This window comes from Aptenodytes forsteri, unplaced genomic scaffold (genome assembly GCF_000699145.1).
Source record: "Aptenodytes forsteri isolate BGI_AS27 unplaced genomic scaffold, ASM69914v1 Scaffold132, whole genome shotgun sequence".
NCBI classification, from domain to species: Eukaryota; Metazoa; Chordata; class Aves; order Sphenisciformes; family Spheniscidae; genus Aptenodytes; species Aptenodytes forsteri.
Genome location: NW_008795520.1, coordinates 2038106 through 2057483, shown reverse-complemented (window position 1 = coordinate 2057483; position 19378 = coordinate 2038106). Strand labels below are relative to the sequence as shown.

The 19378-nt window shown below is 44.9% G+C and overlaps 1 protein-coding gene across 3 annotated transcripts in view; it reads left to right on the top strand.

The window, feature by feature from the left end:
• The first annotated feature begins 1426 nt into the window (after window positions 1-1426).
• CAPN9 (calpain 9) overlaps window positions 1427-19378 on the top strand; it is a 28445-nt gene continuing 10493 nt past the window's right edge. Inside the window, exons 1-11 of one of the 3 annotated variants that reach the window (XM_009281770.2) lie at window positions 1427-1694; window positions 6912-6981; window positions 7442-7560; window positions 8162-8295; window positions 8915-9083; window positions 10655-10738; window positions 10976-11061; window positions 12877-12954; window positions 17456-17616; window positions 18310-18467; window positions 19110-19318. In XM_009281770.2, the coding sequence (XP_009280045.1) occupies window positions 1482-1694; window positions 6912-6981; window positions 7442-7560; window positions 8162-8295; window positions 8915-9083; window positions 10655-10738; window positions 10976-11061; window positions 12877-12954; window positions 17456-17616; window positions 18310-18467; window positions 19110-19318 (1481 nt within the window). In that variant the 5' untranslated portion in view covers window positions 1427-1481. The remainder of the gene's footprint in view (window positions 1695-6911; window positions 6982-7441; window positions 7561-8161; window positions 8296-8914; window positions 9084-10654; window positions 10739-10975; window positions 11062-12876; window positions 12955-17455; window positions 17617-18309; window positions 18468-19109; window positions 19319-19378) is intronic. The other 2 variants (XM_009281771.2, XM_019472711.1) reach the window with 2 other exon arrangements.

Genomic DNA, 19378 nt, shown 5'->3' with positions numbered 1-19378 from the left:
AAGCTGAGGTGAGTATCTTGGACTCTATTCTGCAGACCTAAAGTTCGGTCAAATGACAGCCATGTTTGGAGCAGCAGGCCTGCCTCTTCTCACACATTTGGACAGCATCCAAACATTTGGACAATGGGAACTCAGTCTCAGCAGGGAGCCTGCAGACATCAACAATGGATGCAATTATGGGGAATAAACATGGGAATATATGCTCTGAAAAAGAAAGCTCTCCTCACAGCACTGCTGTGAAAAATAGCAGAACGGAAAGGAACTAATTCTGTTTCACCTAATTGCTCTCCATAAATCATTTCTTGGCAGCAAGCTCAACTGGTCCACCAAAGGGCCAATTAAAGCAAAGGGAGGCTGAGTGCTGTTTGTACTCAGGGCTGTGTTTTGTATTACAGGAACTGTAATTTGTTCCAAGAGGGTGGCATCTCTTCCCTTTCCAAGCAGAGGGGAATATCCATGCCCATCTGGCTCTGAGCCTTGCCATTATTCCTTCAGACCACCCACGGCGCATTGACTGGCATCCTCTCCAGCACAGTGTTTTACTGTCCAATGTTAGATATGATGCTGCAGGTAAAAGCTGGGTAGCGGAAGAAGCACAGTGACAGACAAACAGGGTCATGAAACCTGGAAATCAGTGGCAAGTACATATGTATTTGTTTTTAAAATCCTGTGTTACAATGCACACAGAACTCCTTCAATGTGTGGCCCATTTAAATCCCTCCTCAGGGTAACATTTTCTGACGCTTTCCCTGGGTTTGCCCTGCTGCTCAGTACCCGTCCTGCTCTGAGCCCTCCCCACTACCTACCACCAACCCTCCTGCACACACCCAGCCCTTGCCCCGTAGCCAGATTCCCCCAGCAGACTGGCCCAGCCCCTGGCCACCTCTCAGCCCTGCTCTCCCTCCTGCGTGTCATCCAGTGAGGACAACACCTGCCTGCTGGGGTGGCCCCACCACCAGCCATACCGGGCTGCTCTCCCACCTGTGAGAAACAGTGGTTACACCCCGCCGTGAACCTCTGGTTTCCCTCCCAGGCATGACGGAGGGCTCTGGCTGGGTGCTGTGTACCTCAAAGTCATCCCTGGCCCAGCGACAACCTCCTGCCTGGCCCGTGCCTGCTGGGGAATGCTCAGGCCCTGAGCACACCCTTCCCCGACGGGCGCTCCCGCTCCCGGCTGAGTGGCTGGCGTGGCCGGGGCTGGCCGCCTTCCTTCCCTATTTGCTTTCAGGGTGTTTTGTCTCTGCTGCTGTTTGGAGGAGGTCGGTCTCGCACTGCGGTTCAAGGAGGTGCGATAGAGGAGGGCTGGAGGACGCCACCGGCTTCCCCACAGCACACTCCTTTCCTCCCCCTTTTCCTTTGCAAGGCACTAGAGGTACTGTTGCTCCCTCTTCTTTTTCCTCCTGTTCCCCACCTCCTTCTGCCCCTACCGCCTGCTAAGCCTCGGCTCCCTGGGATCTCTCTCTGGCAGGCAGGAGGGAGCCATGCCCTACCTGTACCGGGACTCGAAGCTAAGGCCACCTGCACTGCCCGGGGCCGCGCGTGCCACCCACAGCTCGGGGAAGGCCTACAAGGAGCTGAAGCAGGAATGCCTGTGCAAGGGGGTCCTCTTTGAGGACCCCGACTTCCCTGCCTGCAACTCCTCTCTCTTCTTCAGTGAAAAGCCACCTATTCCCTTCATCTGGAAGAGGCCCACGGTGAGTATGCCGTTGCACAGAGGAGGGTGAGCCTTTCTCTCCTTTCATCCTGCCCGAAGTCAGACATTGCTGTACTTTGAGATTGCACCAAACACATGGCGTGTTCAGGGAGACGTGGAGGCGAAGTGCGGGGGGAAACCCTTCCCACCTCAGGGGCAGCGGCGTGGGGTTGGGATGTCACCCACAAAGAGCTCAAGCTGTGGGACGAGAGGGCTGGAAGGCTTCACCCCCTTTTTTAGACGTAGCTAGTTGTATAGCCACACTTTATGCATGTATATTTATGTACGTGCATAAACAACTTGTAATCAGCCTTCTCTCTTACATTATTGCCAAACAAAAGCAACGTTAAGATGAAAATAAGAGGACATGCAAGAAATTAAGGGTAAAATACATTATGATGATGTTCTAACTATGTAAAAATGAAGTGTCGTTAATGTAGGAAATTCATAATTAAGGTTAAACTTAAAAAATTCAAACCTTTTAACTTTTAGAGACTTATACTTACTTGCTCACTTCCGTCGTGAAACACTGAGAGATTACAAATACATGCCATGGTTACTGAGCCATTCAGCAGTAGCTAAGGGCTTGATGAGTATCTCTTAATGCATCTTGCATAACAATCACTAACAACACAGCAAGAGCCTGAAGCTTCACTAGTCACATGCTCTCAGATCACAAACCCAATATCACTCCAGGTTCCTTCTCCCCACTTAACTCTGTAACTTATAGCCACAGAAAATTTGTGGCTACATTTCATTTCTTTGCTAATGACTGACGTTTATTCTCTTTTTCTTCATAGTCTGAAAGCTTCTCCTTTAGTAGAAAACTTCCCTTTGGTGATAGTGATACCAAGAGAGAAAAAGAACAAAATAGGCTTAAAGATGGGTTCAAATTTTGGCTTAACTTAATCCACAATGATAGGCGTTCAAATGCCTCCGCATCAGTTAATGTAGTGCAGAGCAGAATTAAAGCTATTACTCCTGGACAAGTTTCAGCCATGAAAAAATAGGAGATCCCTACACATGATAAGTGCAGCCCCTGCAGGCACTGCTGCCTGCCTTGCCTGCCTGTGCCCCAAAACCCAGGTGGGCTCTAGAGCTGTCCCCAGGCACAGGATGGGGCTGTGGGGCTGAGATGCTTTTGGTGCAGTGGCTCTGGAGGGCTGTGGGACATCAAAAATGCAAGTGCCTGCTACACTGAATGAGAAAGAACAGTTTTCCTTTGGCCAGCCATTAGGTGCTAGTTTGCCTTTTTTTCCATTTGGGGCTTCACAATAGTTAAACTTTGCTGTAAAACATGACCAGGAGCAGCTGAGAGCTTGCGTGTCCTTGTGTGTCGTACCCAGGGACAGCAGAGAGCTGTCTGTCTGTTGTAGTTGTCGCAGTCTTCTTCAGGATCTTTGTACACTGAACTGGAAACATTTCCAGAATAAGTAAGTTAACTGAAATGAGATCTGCCTTTACACTCCAATTCCTACCATGCAAAAAGGTGAACTTTTGTGAGCTGCACAGCAAGAAATAAAGCTCAGGGGAGGCTGAGAGTATGTGTAAGGACAGGGTTTTAGTTACGCTCTTCTGTGGCTCCTCAGCATTTAAGCTAAATCAGTTTCATCTCTACTATATACCAGGAACAGCAGCAAAACAGAGGCACTGTAACACCATTTCAAGTTAACACTTTTTACTTTGCAAGTGGGATATAGGCTTGGAGCATGTGCCAGGTTAGTTGCCACGGCTCAGCTGGCGAAGCTGTGGTGCTGGAGAGGGTGAGCACAAGAGCACGGCCTCTGTGTAGGGTATCTGTGTTCAAACTGCTTTTCACGGTGACTGGCTTTTACTGCCAGTATTTTACAGTAGCTTGGATGAAGTGTAGCACAATGTGGGTAACTGCAGGGCCAAATAATGTTAGTCTTCAGATTTACACCCTGTTAGAGTTTAATCTTAGTAATGAGAGTAGAGAAGGCTTTCTCATTATGTGTATACATTACATGTATACACATTTGTACACAGCGTGAACAATACCCTCAGCTACCCTAATCTGTAAATCTCCCACTGCAATCAGTGAGCTACATGGATCTTCACCAGATGAATATCTTGCTTTCTACATAAATCTTAAGTGCTCTAAGATTCAGAAAGATATTTAGCGATTTTGTTTAGCAATCCCTTTTCATTACAAATTAAACCTTTGAAACTGTACCTTATCAAAATTTTAGAATAATCTGAAGAAGACCCTTTTCTCATTGTATGGGTGACTGTTAGAGGGAATTACACTCTGGCAGCCTGTGAAAGGCATGTGGATGCTCTGATATTTGATATTCTTTTCCTTTGTGTTTGCTATAGCCATTTCCCTTCTGTTTGCAGGGCATTTCTTTCTTTACAGCAGTGTTTGTGCCTATACCCTACTGAGTTCCCAGTCTAAGATCATCTCTTGTAGCTGTTGAAACTCCTGGTGGAAGCTGATGGAGTTACTGCAGACTGACACTGCTGTTGCTGCGAACAACATTTGAGTCAAAACCTTGTCCTGTGTAATCTCCATATCTCAAAGTGACCTCCTTGTTCTTTTTTTCTTCTTTTGTTTTACTAGTTTATGGGACAAGATTCCCAACTCATGTAAATTAAGTGTGACTTCACCGAAGTCAATGGATGTAAATCAGTTTATACCATCCAAAAATCTAATATAAGGTCTTCAGGGAAAGAATCTGTCACGTATTGAACTCAAAACACTGCTTTTTGAAGTGTGTAAAATTCCCCTTTGTTTCTTTTTATGTGTGTTTTATTTTCCTTCATATCTCCTCTCCTCTCCTCTCCTCTCCTCTCCTCTCCTCTCCTCTCCTTTTTTCCTTCTTAATTTATATCTAAGTTCAACTGCTGGGATAAATTCAACAGCTCAGTGTCTGGGGAAGTTAGACATACAAGTTGAAGAATGAAAAAACCCAACCCAAAAAAGGAAAGACGTGTTTTACCAATGCCAAATGAGTCTATGGTCTACAGGAGGAAGTAAGAAGGAAATTCTCCTAATATGAACAGTCACTGGCAACTGGTGTGACAGGTACTGTATGCTGGAATCAGGCAGAGAAATGTAATCACAGAAATAAGGCCACCTAAACAGCCTCACCCTCAGCCTTTCTTAGGTCTCCATGTACCCCCTCTACCAATGTGAGACAGGTGCAGGGGATGCAGTTTGTTTTCTTTTGAGTCTAAAGAAACACAGTTTTGATGTAGCATCAGGAGAGTCACGGGTCACCTTGTTTCATCTGTCTGAGGATTGCACGTTCCTAATTCTAGGCAATATCCTTGTGCAGGCAAATCCTTGAATTACTGTATGCTGTGTGTGAATGCAAGATCCAGCTCTGGGTTTTGTCCTTTAACATGCTGAAAGCCCTGATACACATTATTACACCATCCAGTCTGAAAACCCCTTTAAAATTAATATTATTTTTGCAACATCCACTGAAAAACTGTAAAGCGTGGTTTTCTTTTGTGTAGCAGAGAACATGGCACAGGTCCAGTCAAAATCCTTTCAATCCTTTTTATTGATTTTTTTTTATTCTTTTTGTTTGCTTTAGACATAGGAGATTGAAAATATTTTTCCATATGTCAGTTGTAGAGCTGTGTAATAAGCAATGAGCCATGTATCTAATATTCAGACCCATGTTAGTGGAAAGGTTTTTTATCTCATCCCTTGCTAACACATGATGTTTCTTGGTAACAGCTAAATACAGTTCTTGCCATGAGAATTATGTTCCCCAGGAGCAATGATGCTAAAACAACAAGGCATGTTATTAAAGATCAGCTACTTTATCAGCCGTTGTTATATTTATGTCTAAAGGCAATGAGCTGTGTTTTTTATTGTTCACATCCAGTCCCAACAAGACTGAGTGTATTTAACAAGCAGGCGGGCCAGGTAAGGAGGAGCTGCTGTTTGATTTCCCTTTGCTCTACGCACTGGGGACACAATGTGCTGTGGTGCCTCCTCCCCGGGGCACCTGTGGCTGAGGCACAACCTGGCCGCCACCTCCTCCCCAGCAAAGGCAAACAAATAATATGCAAACCAGCTTCCTCCTGAATATTGCCTCTGCAGGGTGAGCTGCGCAGGAGCAGTGCTGCTTCACTGGGACAGTGTCCTGGCTCCAGCAGTGGCCAGCAGCGTATGCTTCAACAGTTAAGCGCAGAAAGCTGAACAAAACTATCAATATCCTTCCCTGATGGCCTCACAAAATGCGGTGATATGAACCAAAAGCAACTCAGTTTCCTTCTAGGCAAATGCAGGGGTTAAATGACTGAATGTGTTCTTCTATTTGTCCCCCCTCTTTAATTTTTTTTTTTTTTTGCAAGCTTCTGCTGCTTAGGCAGAAGGGTCTGCTTCATGCCATAGGGTCTGCAATAACACATCAGGGCAGACTGATTAACTACAGGCATATTCCTCTAGTAATATATTAGATACCCTCCTCCTCCCTTTTCTATTCAGTTCAATCAATTAAATTCAATTTACAGTTCATGGGAAAGGGGAGAAAAGAGGGGTGTTCCTGCTGCATTTATTGGTTTACCACTGTAATTTTTCTATCCGGCTGTGGTGGTAGTAATTGAACTAGAACAGTCAAATGAATGCTTGAGAATTGCTTTAATGCCACCATGAGCACCAGTCCCTCTGACCTCTGAGCACACAAGGGTGGTTAGTGTTAGCTCCTCCTTAAAATTATCTCTGTAAAACAAACAAGGCTGGAGTCTACCTTTGTTGTTTGCTTATTTGAGGAGGAAATGATCTCATGGTTCTCAGACACTGTATGTTCCAGGTATTATGTGCAGGTAAATAAAAGGCTTGATAGTGCATTTAAAGGTAAATTGCCAATTTTAGTTTTTCCAGCCATTGGGGGAAAACAAACAAAAAAACCCCATTAAACAGGGTTGTAGCCTAACGTCGAGATTCTGGACCAGGTTGTGCTATGATATTTTAGCAATTGCGTACAGATGAATAAAGAATGCTAGCCTTTCATTAGCAGCCAACTAATTATGAAAAAATGAGGATAGTTGATTCTTTAATTGCTCTACACTGTAATTAATTAACAAGGATTCCGCACCTAGTTTTTTGTGGTGGCTACACTGCTGCAGGATAATATAGCTCATGTGGCACACACCATGCTGCACATCTGGGCTCAGAGTGATGGTGACATTTTCCTGGCATATTCTATGTCATTTCTGTCTCTCTCTCCCACTCTCGCAGGACATTGTCAAAGACCCCAAGTTTATCCTAAGAGGAGCCACAAGAACTGACATCTGCCAAGGGGATCTTGGTGAGTGATTCCCCCTGAGTGAACGCATTCATGCCTACACCCCGTGAGGAGCAGCAGCAATATCCTTACACATGAGGGGATGTTGTCCCTCCTGAACTGGTGGGAGCAGTGAAGCTGGAGGTACCGCCCATGCTCACCTTGCCCGCAGCCACCTCTTTGGTAGCACCCTCCCATCCGTGTCAGGGACCATCCTGGTGCAGTGGGATTCAATCAGGGAAGGATCTCCACACGAGGGTACTGTGAGCCCAAGGGAGCCTTTTGTCTACCAGCATCTCCAAACTGCAGCACAGTCTGCCCTCGCCAGGCAGGGACATGCTTCCTGGGGACACATGGGCTGTCTTTTGGATTTCAAGAGGGGTGGCAGCTAACTGCCATAACATCTCATCTGGCCCCTACACCACGTTCTTCACCTCTTGAAGGGCAGAAAATGAGGATTTTTTTCCCCCTTCTCAATTCACAGGTGACTGCTGGCTATTAGCAGCCATAGCTTCTCTCACACTGAATGAAAAAACACTAGCAAGAGTGGTGCCACTGGATCAAAATTTTGGGCCAGATTATGCTGGAATATTTCACTTCCAGGTAAGATGAACATCTGGCACAGCATGAATACATTTCTGTCATTACATGTCATGGTCTATTTTGCAGTGGGGTTGCCGGTTGTTGCAGAGGAGACACTGGAAAAACAGGGATTGCTGAGCTTACACTGTTGTTTGTGTTTTGAGAAACTACCTAGAGGGCTACGTCAGCCTCCCACAGGCACACGCATAGCCACTTCTGCTCTATGAAGAGATATATGGCTTTAGAAATCATTTCACATTTTCCTGGGCCCACAAGCCTCACTTAGGATATAAGACCTTAAAGGAGTTGGACTGGGATCTGTAATACGTGCGTCCTAAAAGTGTCTTGAATCATGTGGTGACCACTTGTGTAGCTACATGAGTGATGTTATCCAGACAAGGAGCTACAGTACAGCTCTACACTTTTAGTCTTTTCTTAAGATAGATTACCCTTCCTTCAGAGCAGCCTAGCATGGTATAGTGGGAACGGATGATTTACATATGACTTCTAATCAAGCCTATGACTGTCACTAACTTACAATTAGAAGTGCTGGGACACCAGAGTCCTGCGCTCAGGAGATGACATGCTGTCAGCAAACTCATGCTCCATCCTTTCTAAATAGTTTTGGCAGCACAATGAGTGGCTGGATGTCGTGATTGATGACCGATTACCCACCTTCAAAGGCCGGTTGGTTTTCCTGCACTCAGCTGAACACAACGAATTTTGGAGTGCCTTACTAGAGAAAGCCTATGCCAAGTAAGTCACACTGCGCATACATAATTGGTTATTTGTACATACATTATTAACAATTTGTACGTACATTATTCACAACTCAAGTGAACAGCTTCTATCCAGTATTCTTTGGTGGTGGTGGTGGTGGTGGTTGTGGGTTTTGCGTTTGCTGCTGCCCAGATCAAAAGATGTTATGTCTATCTCTTGTGAGCTGGTCCAGCTTCCAGCACACCATTAGATGCAACCCTAGCTGATAGCAATAGAGTTGGATCAAAGCCTGAATCCTGCCATTTGTGTCTCTGCTGAGACCTCAATTGATGGTTCTGGCTAGCTCTGTATTTTTAAATGATTTGGCAGGTAGCAAGCCACTGACACACAGTGATATTCAGTCTTTGCCAACCTGACAACTGGTGCTAAAGAAAGAAAAGCCCCAGGCTTTAAGGATATGGAGAAATTAATGAATTAAAAATGCAATTAATGAGGAAAGCAGAATGATCCCAATACTCCTCCCACGTATCCTGCGTACATTCTGGGGTACTTCTTTTGCTGTTGCTGCAATTTTACACCCGTGTGAGAAAGCTCTCAAACGTGGGTATCTTCAAAGTTTTGAAAGTGTGTCTCACGGTCAGCATGTGTTTTCCAGGCTGAATGGCAGCTACGAGGCTCTGAAAGGAGGCAGTACAATAGAAGCCATGGAGGATTTCACTGGGGGCGTAGGAGAAATGTATGAGGTTAAAAAGGCTCCTGATAATTTCTATGAAATCCTAGAGAAAGCTCTGAAAATATGCTCAATGGTGGGCTGCTCTATTGATGTAAGTAAGAAATGGTGTCTGAATTTCTCAGTTTAGTTTTGTGGTTTCTGTGTTAAAAAAACCTACTTTTTAAAGACTGGTTAAATTAATGACAAGTAGATGGTTATGCACTTAACTCTGCAAATAATAGGTATGAACTGATAGATATGTAATATTAATGTAGTCCTTAGTACAGTTGTTGAAAAGAAAAATATTCATCACTTTTCAGCAGGTGTTGGCCACTGTATTTAAGGCAAGAATGACATGAGTATGAGCACTTGGTGAGAGGGAACTTTATTTCCTGACTTATTTGGTCACTTAGCATTAAAATTGGCCATAGCTTTTTGAGGACTTACTGGTTCCAGAGACTACAAAATTGGGGGTTTTTTTAGCCCTGAATTCTGTAACAACACCTGTGAGGACCTGGGGGACTCAAGACAATTTTCAGGATCAGTGTGTGTGTTTGTGAACAGGGGCTGGGGCTTAGGGTATGTCAGGTTTATCCCTCCAGAGACTAAAACCTCCAGCTTTCCCCGAGAAAAGGTTGCTGGTGGGTAGCACCTGCATAGGTTACTTACACTGCTCTGCCAGTGTGTCTGACCCAGGGTAAAAGGAGCCGTCCATGTGTCCTTGGCTTTCTGGTGAAAAATGCCTGAGCTGCTCAACAGCAAGAGTGAAAGCCCCGTCGCTGTTCCTTGCTGACTGTGCTCAGTGGGAAAGGGAGTTCGGAAAGGAAAGTGTGCCAGGTTTCTCCAACAGAATGAGCAGCTGGAGAAAAAGGTTTCAGAGCAAATGAAAAATCCCACCAAGCACAAAATGTTTCATTTCCCTTTCGGGCACTTGTAACAAAGGCAAAGGAAGTGCCCAGGCTGGGGGAGAAGGAGAGGGGCTTTCGTTTGCCCTCTGCCCAAGAGCCTCATCGCTGAACATTTGGCCAGGCTGAGGGAGACCACGGGTCTCAAACCCATTGCCTGCCTGACTGAAAGCAGGGCTTTTCCACAAGCTCTCTCTTTTACTCAAGACTGTGCTCTGAACTTCAGGGTTCACTGTTTTCTGATTTGAGTTTTCCTTTCTCTCCTGATGAAGCTTTGCTGCTTGCAAAGACTAATTAAATATTTATTGAACTAGAAATAGAGTGTGATACTCAGCTGGCTGATGGGACCCTTCACTGCTGACACTGCTCCATCAATGTCTTTTTACAAGAAATGAGACCATATCAACATCTCATCTCAGTCTGAGACCACCTTTTCCCATCCCTTAGCTGACACAAACTACATTTCAATGGGAGTTAAGATTGAGATCCCGGAAATGTAGATGATGTTGGTACAAAATCACAGGGGCAGAGAAGGTATTTCAGCCTGGAACCACCTTATTTTCCCTCTGAGTGAACAATGCTAAAAACAAACAAACAAAAAAAATCCTTTCCTTTCCTCAAAGGGCACCATTGCACCATCACTGTCTGCATCGAGCAGACAGACAAGTTCCCTGTTCCTAGTACTGGTTAGCAACTGACCTCCCATCTGATGCTTGGAAGGCACCACTTGCGATCTCAGGTTGAAGAGAGAGAGTCACATTTTTTTCCCATATTTCAGACCAACAGTGTTGCCGAATCAGAAGCCAAAACCCCCCTTGGCCTTATAAAGGGCCATGCTTACTCCGTGACTGGCATCGATAAGGTACGTTCAGCAGTGCGGGGCAAGGAGAGACCTGAGGAAAAGATAAGGGAGTGTCCCCCGACCTCAGGTGACAGGGGGAGTTATCCTGGGGGAGTTATCCAAATTCCCATCCACCTTTCCCTCCCACATCTCCTGCACCTTTTGCCCAGCTGTTACGCTAGCTTGCCCAGCCTCTGCACACTGGAGAAGTCCTGCTCCCTAGCTACTGACGATTTTCTATATTTCCTTCTTCTCCAGGTGAGATATCTGGGCCGACAAGTGCAGCTCATAAGGATAAGGAAGCCCTGGGGACAGGTCGAGTGGAATGGCCCTTGGAGTGACAAGTGCGTGCGCTGTCCCATACATGCTGGCCTCGCAAAGGCCAAATCCCAGCTGCTGCTCCACAGCTAGCTTTCTGCAGCCCCAGCTATTCCACAGAAAATTAAATCAAGAGTTTGCACATGCCTAACAGTATTACTGCCATACTAACATGTCACCCTCAGTGTTTTCAAAGTCGCTTAGTTATGGGGATACTGTCAAGGTTGTTTAGCCCTCCAAAATCTAGCATTAGCAAAATTCATGCTTTAATATAAATGGGATAAGTTAATTTCAAGACACTCCCGACTGGAAAAATTATACATTTGGAGTGATTTTTTGTTTATTTTTTGCAAACCTGTTGCTGTACTACTTGTAACACAGCATCCGTACTTTGTCCTACTGCAGATGAGCTGGAAACTAATATTGTATTACCCCCTCCAAGTAGCTTATGAGTCTGTAGTTGCATTTACTGTTCTGGGTTTCTAAACACGTCAGGAATAGGCAGGAATCTTAGAGGTTATATATGACCATTAAATGAGACCCTCTCCATGTGGTACTCACCAAAGTTGTGGAAGGACCGCAAAACACAACAGGATTGGTCTGAAAACCAATCTTTTTTTACTACCAAAAGTAAACGAAGTGCGAATAATACAAAAGAAAAAAAATGTATAGTAAAAAACAACACTACATTCCCTCCCAACATACACTCAATATATTTCTGCACATATGCATGGCTTCATTTTTGTTTCACTTTATTCTACTAAGGTTTTTTTATTCACACAGATGAAGAGGAGAGGAGCCATAACGTGCCTGGCCCTTTAAAATTGCTGAGACACATAGTCATCTGTAGGACTACTTTGAATGTCCCTGTCCTTAACATGACTCAGAAATAAATTATGTATTTCCCCATCAGCTCTGATCCTTTGTTATCTTGAAAAAGAAAAATGTAGATAATTGGCATATATACTGAGTGATTAAATCTCAAAAAAACGGAGAGGTTAAGATCAGGACAGGCATCTGGCAATTTGTGCTGTTTATTGAAAAGGCTGCCTCTGCAAAGCAGAGCTCTGATTCTGCACTTGGGAGGTTTTCTGAAACTCAAGATGCCGAGGGCCTCGCAGGTCAATACAGGAATCTGTATTAACATTTCACAGTGGTTGCTGGAATTAAAAACTTCAACACAAGATGCCTCCTACTCCCTGTTTATTATGACAGATTGGAAATGTAGTAGGGCATTTCCAGTTTTTCCAAAAAGCTTTAGCAGGTTTTTGTTTGGTTTTGACCTGCTACCGCTGGAGTTGTAGGGGTGAATGAAAAGGAGGCAAAGACTTTACCTGGAACCCCAGTTACTCCAGCAAATCTCTCTGTACAGGGGAAGGAGCCTATTCAGTTCCCATTGACTCAATTTTGAAGAAACATCTGGCCCAAAATTACTGACAAACATAAAAGAGGAGATGGTGCTACAGATGAAAAACAGATTTAAGGAGGGGTGTGACTTACCAAAATCTTGAGGTTTACCAATAGCCCTATTACACCCAACCCCAACACCTGACAGCAGTCCCAACTCTGCGTGCAGGCAACGACTCACACAGGACCGTCCTGGAGCTGCTTTGGGATCTTTGGCCTGGTCCTGCTTCCAGCTACATTAGTTGGGTCTCTGTGACCATGAATGACAGCAGGATTCTGGAAACCTCTTAAATGCATCTGTGTTTGTGTGAGCCACTCAAATAAAATACATTTGGAAGAAGAACAGCCTGCTGCTGTGTCCAGCCAGTCGTTCTGAGACAGGGAAAATTAATTGCCACATAACCGTAGTAAAGCTTGGTTTTGTTTTCTTGCAGCTCTCCAGAGTGGCGTTCAATCAGCCCATTGGAGCAGAGACGCCTATCTCAGGCAGCACTGGATGATGGAGAGTTCTGGTAAGCCACAGGTTTTTAAAGTGTGTGGCTCTAGTCAGAAATCAAGGTGCAAGTGTCCAAAATGAGCAATAAGGAAGAAGTCTCTGTGTGAGGAAATGCTCAGTTTCGGCCTAGGAGAGGGCAGGTAGAATGCTCACTTGGTTTTCTGTGTGTTTCATGTGTGCCCATGTCTATTTTAATAACAAAAAGCATTATAAAGTCAGCATAGTTAATGGCATTAGCATATTTCAAATATGGTGTGTCTCCCGTGAATGTAACACCCTTTAAATCCTTCCTATGAACAAAGGCAGGCTCTACAGAAGGGAGCATTGTATTGCACTGTATCACCTATGAAATGCCTTCAGGGTTGATGCTAGGCATATACTGGAAGGGAAGGGAGTCCTGAGAAGCAATACTACTTGTTACAGAAAGTAAAAGAACACCAAGATATGTGTGAAATGATGGAAAATTTTAAGAAAAGATGAAATGAAATGAAATGAAATGATGAAATGAAATGAAATGAAATGAAAAAAAAACCCATGGTGGAAATTGCTTTAGAAGTGTCAAGTGTTCTTCATGCCAAATTCACGATCTCAGTCAGAGCAGATGGCTGAGTTGCACATGATCCCCCCCTACATCAACCATGCTGTGCACTACTGACAATGTGTCTGGTCACATTTTCTAGGGCCAGATGCTCATCCCTTTTACACAGAAGTAAATCTAGAGAGGTATGCAGTGGGGCTATTCCAGATTCTTCCTGCAAGTTAAACCAATGTTCAACTTTAGGCCTGAAAAGTGGTTTGAGATAGACAATGCAGCACGTTAAGTCACATAAAATGATTTATGCCAAACTTCGATAGCCCTGGAGGGAAGTAGGTCCAGTGGCTGACCCATTATTTAAGTATTTTTACATAGGATATTTTGAGTTCTTTTGCTATTGACACTGCAAATGCAGTAGGGCATTCCAGTTTTTCCAAAAAGCTTTTGTGGTTTTTTTTTGTCTGTTTTTGACCTGGCTACAGCTGGAGCTTATGGGGTGAATGAAAAGGAGGCAAAGACTTTATCTGGAACACAAGTAACTCCAGCAAGTCTCTCAATACAGGGCATGACTTAAAGCCTGACTGTGTAATGGAGGTACAAGTATGCAAGCAGGCATCGAATGAGCAATGAAATTCATGAAAAAGTCATCTGTCCAACAGAGCTAAGCTGATAGTTAAGCAAGCCCTCAGAAGGCCAATAAAAAATAATGAGGTTGAGCATACCCAGACAAATTTTGGCCTCCCTCATCCAGCATCTAAGTCATTCAGAGCAGAAACAAAAGCCATTGGGACTGAAATTTATGCTGAAGGGGTTAAGTGGACAAAAATCATATGCAGAAGATAAGAAATGCTTCCAAAACCAGTCAGGCAAGTTTGATACAAGCTAAACCCTCCACCCAGTCCATCAGACTTATTTTTCCTAATGCCTTTTGACTTCTGTGTATTTGTCTAATGAGTGTTTGCCTCTTTGCCCCCTCTAAGCCACACTTTGATGTTTCCCATCAGGCTTCACATACAGACTTTGCATGAGCAATAATGTGATGTATCCCTAAAGACATTACAATGGTCAGATGAGGAAAGGGATGAACATAGCTGCTTCTCTCCAGCTTTCAGTTTGCTCCTACTGTGGTTCTTGCTGATGCAGTTTAGCTGAAGAGATGACGAATGAGCTATATTTCTGCTTCTGCAGCTGAGGACCTTCAGCCAGTCTATTCACCACTCCTGGTGGTGACTTGGCTTTCCTCCCTGGAAAGCTGGGGTAATCTTTATGAGGTGCTTTGAAACCTGCTGCTAGAAATAGTGAGTAGCAAAGTAATTAGGTCCTCAAGAGTTCAAAACATGTTCTCCATGACATGCATTGCCGTTGGGCTTAGCAAATAACATAAGGTGCAATGGGGCTCTTCTCCTTGCTGACCACAACAGGTTTCTACTGAGGTAGACTTAATAGTAAGTTTTACAGTCAGCAAGCTCTTTGTACGTCATTTCTTTATGTCTCTGGAAGCTGAAAGGAAGCTCAGGAAACCTACTATGCACTCATGAACAAATTCTGTAACTGTGCTGCAGGTTTTGGACCCAGCTTATTCCATGTGTTGACTGCAGACAAAGCAATGGTCATTTCCCCTACACAGGCTCATTTCTGTTAAATGAAAGAGAAGAAGAGGAAGATTAAATATACCTGTTTATTCTCATGTATTGTGTTAGATTTCATCCTAGGTGGAACAGGAAGGCTAGGAGGAAGGGTAGTACAGCGAGGGAAATTAGATCAAAAACTATGGAACATTTAAAGCAACATAAGTGTCATATCATCAGCATGTCTTCAGTCAATGCAAAAAGGCAGCACAGCTGTAGAGTACTACATGGGATAAGGCAGCCAAGGTGGGAAACGTGGTCTGATAAGACCTTTTGTCCTTTTTGTTCTTTGGATTTGTGAGGACTGAAGAAAATCTTCATGGTAACATGCTGAGGGCCTGCTGACCTCATTAACTACCCCAAAGATATTTTGGCTACATATTAGCAGTTCAGATCGGTCTTGTCCAGATGCTTCTACTAGATGCAAAGAAGGCATCCTGTGGTTGGCTAAGAAATCAGCTTCTCACTTACCCTAGTCCTTTCCCTTCTAAAATCAGAGGGTCAGAGTTTTCCCTTCACCAGTACAAATCCAGGACAGCCCTAGGGAAGTCAGAACAGGTGTTTTACCTCTTAGGAGCCAAACTGATCTATAAAGTGCAACTCCTTCATCTGCTTTGCAGCACATTTCCAAAGAGCCCAAAATTGCAGAGTGTGGCCAGGAAACCGAGCCACTTACAGACAGATTTTGCTATGCTGCCCCTGCTCTAGTGTACTGAGCATCAAAGTGAGAATTAGCAGTGCCTAGGGCTAGCAATACCTGGGAACAGCCGACAAGAAAGAGGACAGAGCTCAGGAAAGCAAACCCTGCTGTTTCTTCCCACACTAAAAACAAGTTGTAAAGTGGCCCATAACAAGTGTAAATTAATACCACCGCAGACATCTATTTCTTATGCAGCAGAAAAATGGAGCTAGCTGTGTTTGGTGAGCTACACTGAGGGCTAGCTGGGTCCTATCTGTCACTGCCGCAGATAAACATGTGGTCTTGGAGAGCTTTTGCTCTCCTGCTGCTCCATTTTGTTGTTAGGCATCAGCCATTGGAGAAAAAGAATAGTTATAGAAGTTCGTGTTAGGGAAGAGATTTCTGTATGTTATTTCTATGGTCCATGGAGAGAGAGGGGCTCTTATAGATAGCGATTCAGAGCAGAGGACGCATCTGGATGCTAAATTGCCCTCAGGAAGGCCTAAGACCTCTCCCCTTTTACAGAGGGAAGTTCAGCCTACCAAGGCTACCCTCAGTCTTAGAGCATATGGGCATCCTGTCCTTGCAGTGCCCACCATGCAAGCTGCTGTCTCTTAGACAGCTTCCCTCCTCTGTTCCTTTTGCCCAGGGCTGCACACCATGCCCAGTGGTGCTTGGCTCTGGCTGTCCCTTCTCTTGGCTGTTTGCTCAGTCCTAAACACCAGGATCATTGGCCAGCAGGACTGTTGGTATCTTTTTGCCCTTTTACTTGCTAGATAAAATCACATGGCTTATCTGCTTCTTGGCATGCTGAGCAGGCCAGTTTCAACCAGCCCAGCCTAGCAGCTCAAAAACATCCATATTGTGGCATTTGTTTCCTCCTTCCCATGGCCATGTATATGTGTCCACCTTGGGTATAAAATATATGTAGTGCAATCTATGTGACACCGTAGCAGGCAGTAGTGTCTATACCACCTTTAAGGGCATGCTGGAGCCATTACTCAAGTCCAAACACACTTTTTGTCTTTCATGTTTGGTGTATGTTTTTGCTAGGACAAGGTCCCAGGCACGCATAAAGGAGGGGAGCATGTGCAACTTGAGCCTAGGCACCTTAGCAGAGGCCCAAATGTGACTTTAACTGCAGTGCAGACAGGCTAATCATACCATGACTTGGCTAATCCATCACCATACGTCCCTTGTAGTGCTGTCATGCGCCTGACATTGAACACATAGCTGATTTGTAGGCAGACTTAGCTCCTGCACAGATGCCTGCTATCCTTTGGTTGGCTCTTCAGCAATATAGATGCAGCCATTAAGGCCAGGATGGTGTTGGTGAAAAAACTCTTTTCTCCATAGGTTTTGTGCCAGTGTCATTTCTTTTCATCTTATACTCAACTGTAACTGAATAAAATGAACAGAGTTATAGCGTAAAAAGAAAGGTGTAAGAGATGTCAGAATCAGACCCAGACAATAAGATTGCTTGTGTTTTACACCACAGTGAGTGAGAGCTAGCTTCTCCCCTGGTGTACATTGGCATATCTCCATGGTCACTGAAACTATTCAGATCCATACGAGCTGGTGATCTGGCCCTGGGACTCTGGGGAGTAAGTACTTCTGCTGGGCATCCTTCCCTGAAGTGAATGACTGCCTGTTCCTTCCCACGTCTTTCGTTCAGGATGAAATTTGAAGACTTCAAAGTGCATTTTGACAAAGTTGAGATCTGCAACCTGACTCCAGATGCCCTGGAAGACAGCACTGCCCACAAGTGGGAGGTGACCATCCACCAGGGGAGCTGGGTCCGGGGATCCACCGCAGGAGGGTGTAGAAATTTTCTAGGTAAATAGATTCTGCTTTGAAAATGAGAAGCAGGCACTGAAATATTTACCCACCCTCAGCCACCTTTCCTGTTACCCCATAGCCAGAATTGCAGGTGCAGCTCAGGCCAGCTGAGTCTCAGCTAGCAGGAACCAGCCAAAGGGACAAATGTTCATATGGTCCCACTTGAGACTTTGCGGTAAAAGAGCTGCTTTCTTTACTCTCAAGTTCGTTGGATCTGATTTGCCTCTCTTTTACCTTTGCATAAGCAGGACTAGCTCCAAATAAGTCACTTAAACTGCAGCAGTAAGTGTAAAATGAGACAAAAATCCAGCTCAGCCAGCATGTTTATGTGGCTCTGAAGTAGCATCATGGATCTGAACTGTGTTACTCCAGACTGGCACCAGCACTATGGGATCATTGTAGCTATATACTTTTAACAAAATCCCATCTGACAACTTTATTTAAACCATGATAACTTAATAAAATATCAGGCCTAAAATCTTTTCTACACCTAGTTCCATGAAGGACTTTGGGATTTGGCTTATTTTCTGCAGAGCTTAGTGGAAAGAAGCATGACAGCTAATGGAAAAACTAAATTTGAGCAAAACCTCAGCTTAATTGTCCTTTTTGTCTTCTTTTTTTTTTAGTTGTAGTGGTGGTGGTATTATTATTCTGAGGCAAGAAACTCTCTGGTGTTCTTTACATTGGCAGAGACTTTCTGGACAAATCCACAAATCAAGCTACATTTAACAGAGAAAGACGATGGACAAGATGACTGCACATTCATAGCAGCGCTGATGCAAAATGATCGCCGTAAACTCAAGAAGCTTGGCGCGGAAATGCTAACCATCGGCTACTCTATTTATGAGGTATTTTGTTGCTTTTACAGGGCAGTATCCACACTATCAGTATTAGCATCTTTTTCTGGGTTTGTACCCCTGCCAGTTGTCATGTATTTTTAGGGCCCTTGCTCTTAAAATAATCTTCTCAGTTACATCAAGCCCCACAGATGGAGTTCTCTCAGAGGAGGATTTAGGAGTCCCTACAGGGCCATGGGTTCCCAGGATATGCTCCACAGCCACATGATTCTGTCGTCCCCTGCCTGGCTCCCGGAGACGGGATGTTGCTTCTTATGAGCCTCTTGGGACGCATCGCACACAGGGGTGCCTGTCCCTGAGTGAGGTTGGGATTGGCAAATCTGTTGTCACTGCTCTGTTACACCCCACCTGGGATGGTGATATTTAATGGCAGGGAATATTTAAGCAGGAATACAATGTCCCAGAGTCCTCTTAGACTGCCTTCTGGGTGGGAAAGGAGCACCAGTAACGGGTCCTTGCCATGAGGTGGGAGCTAGGTTGCTGCGAGCACCTGGGTGAAGGGATGAGAGTCAGGGTTACAGCCAGGGGAGAGGCTTGTGCCAGGCAGAGTTTGGCTCTGTGATTGGGAAAGGGGCAAGGATGGCCCCCAGCACACCCTGGCCAGTGCAGTGCTGCCTTCATTTCCCCTCCTAGAGCTCCGGCAGAGATGGACACTTGGGCAAAGACTTCTTCAGGTACCACCCCTCCAAGGCCAGGAGCAAAACCTACATTAATTTAAGAGAAGTATCTAACCGATTCAAGCTGCCGCCGGGCGATTACGTTCTTATTCCGACCACGTTTGAGCCACACCAGGAGGCAGATTTCTGCCTGAGGATTTTCTCTGAGAAGAAGGCCATCACTGAGTAAGTCAGCAGGGAGCCCCGGGCCCTCCGGTCGTCGCCTGTGCGTGGGGCCGGTGGCTG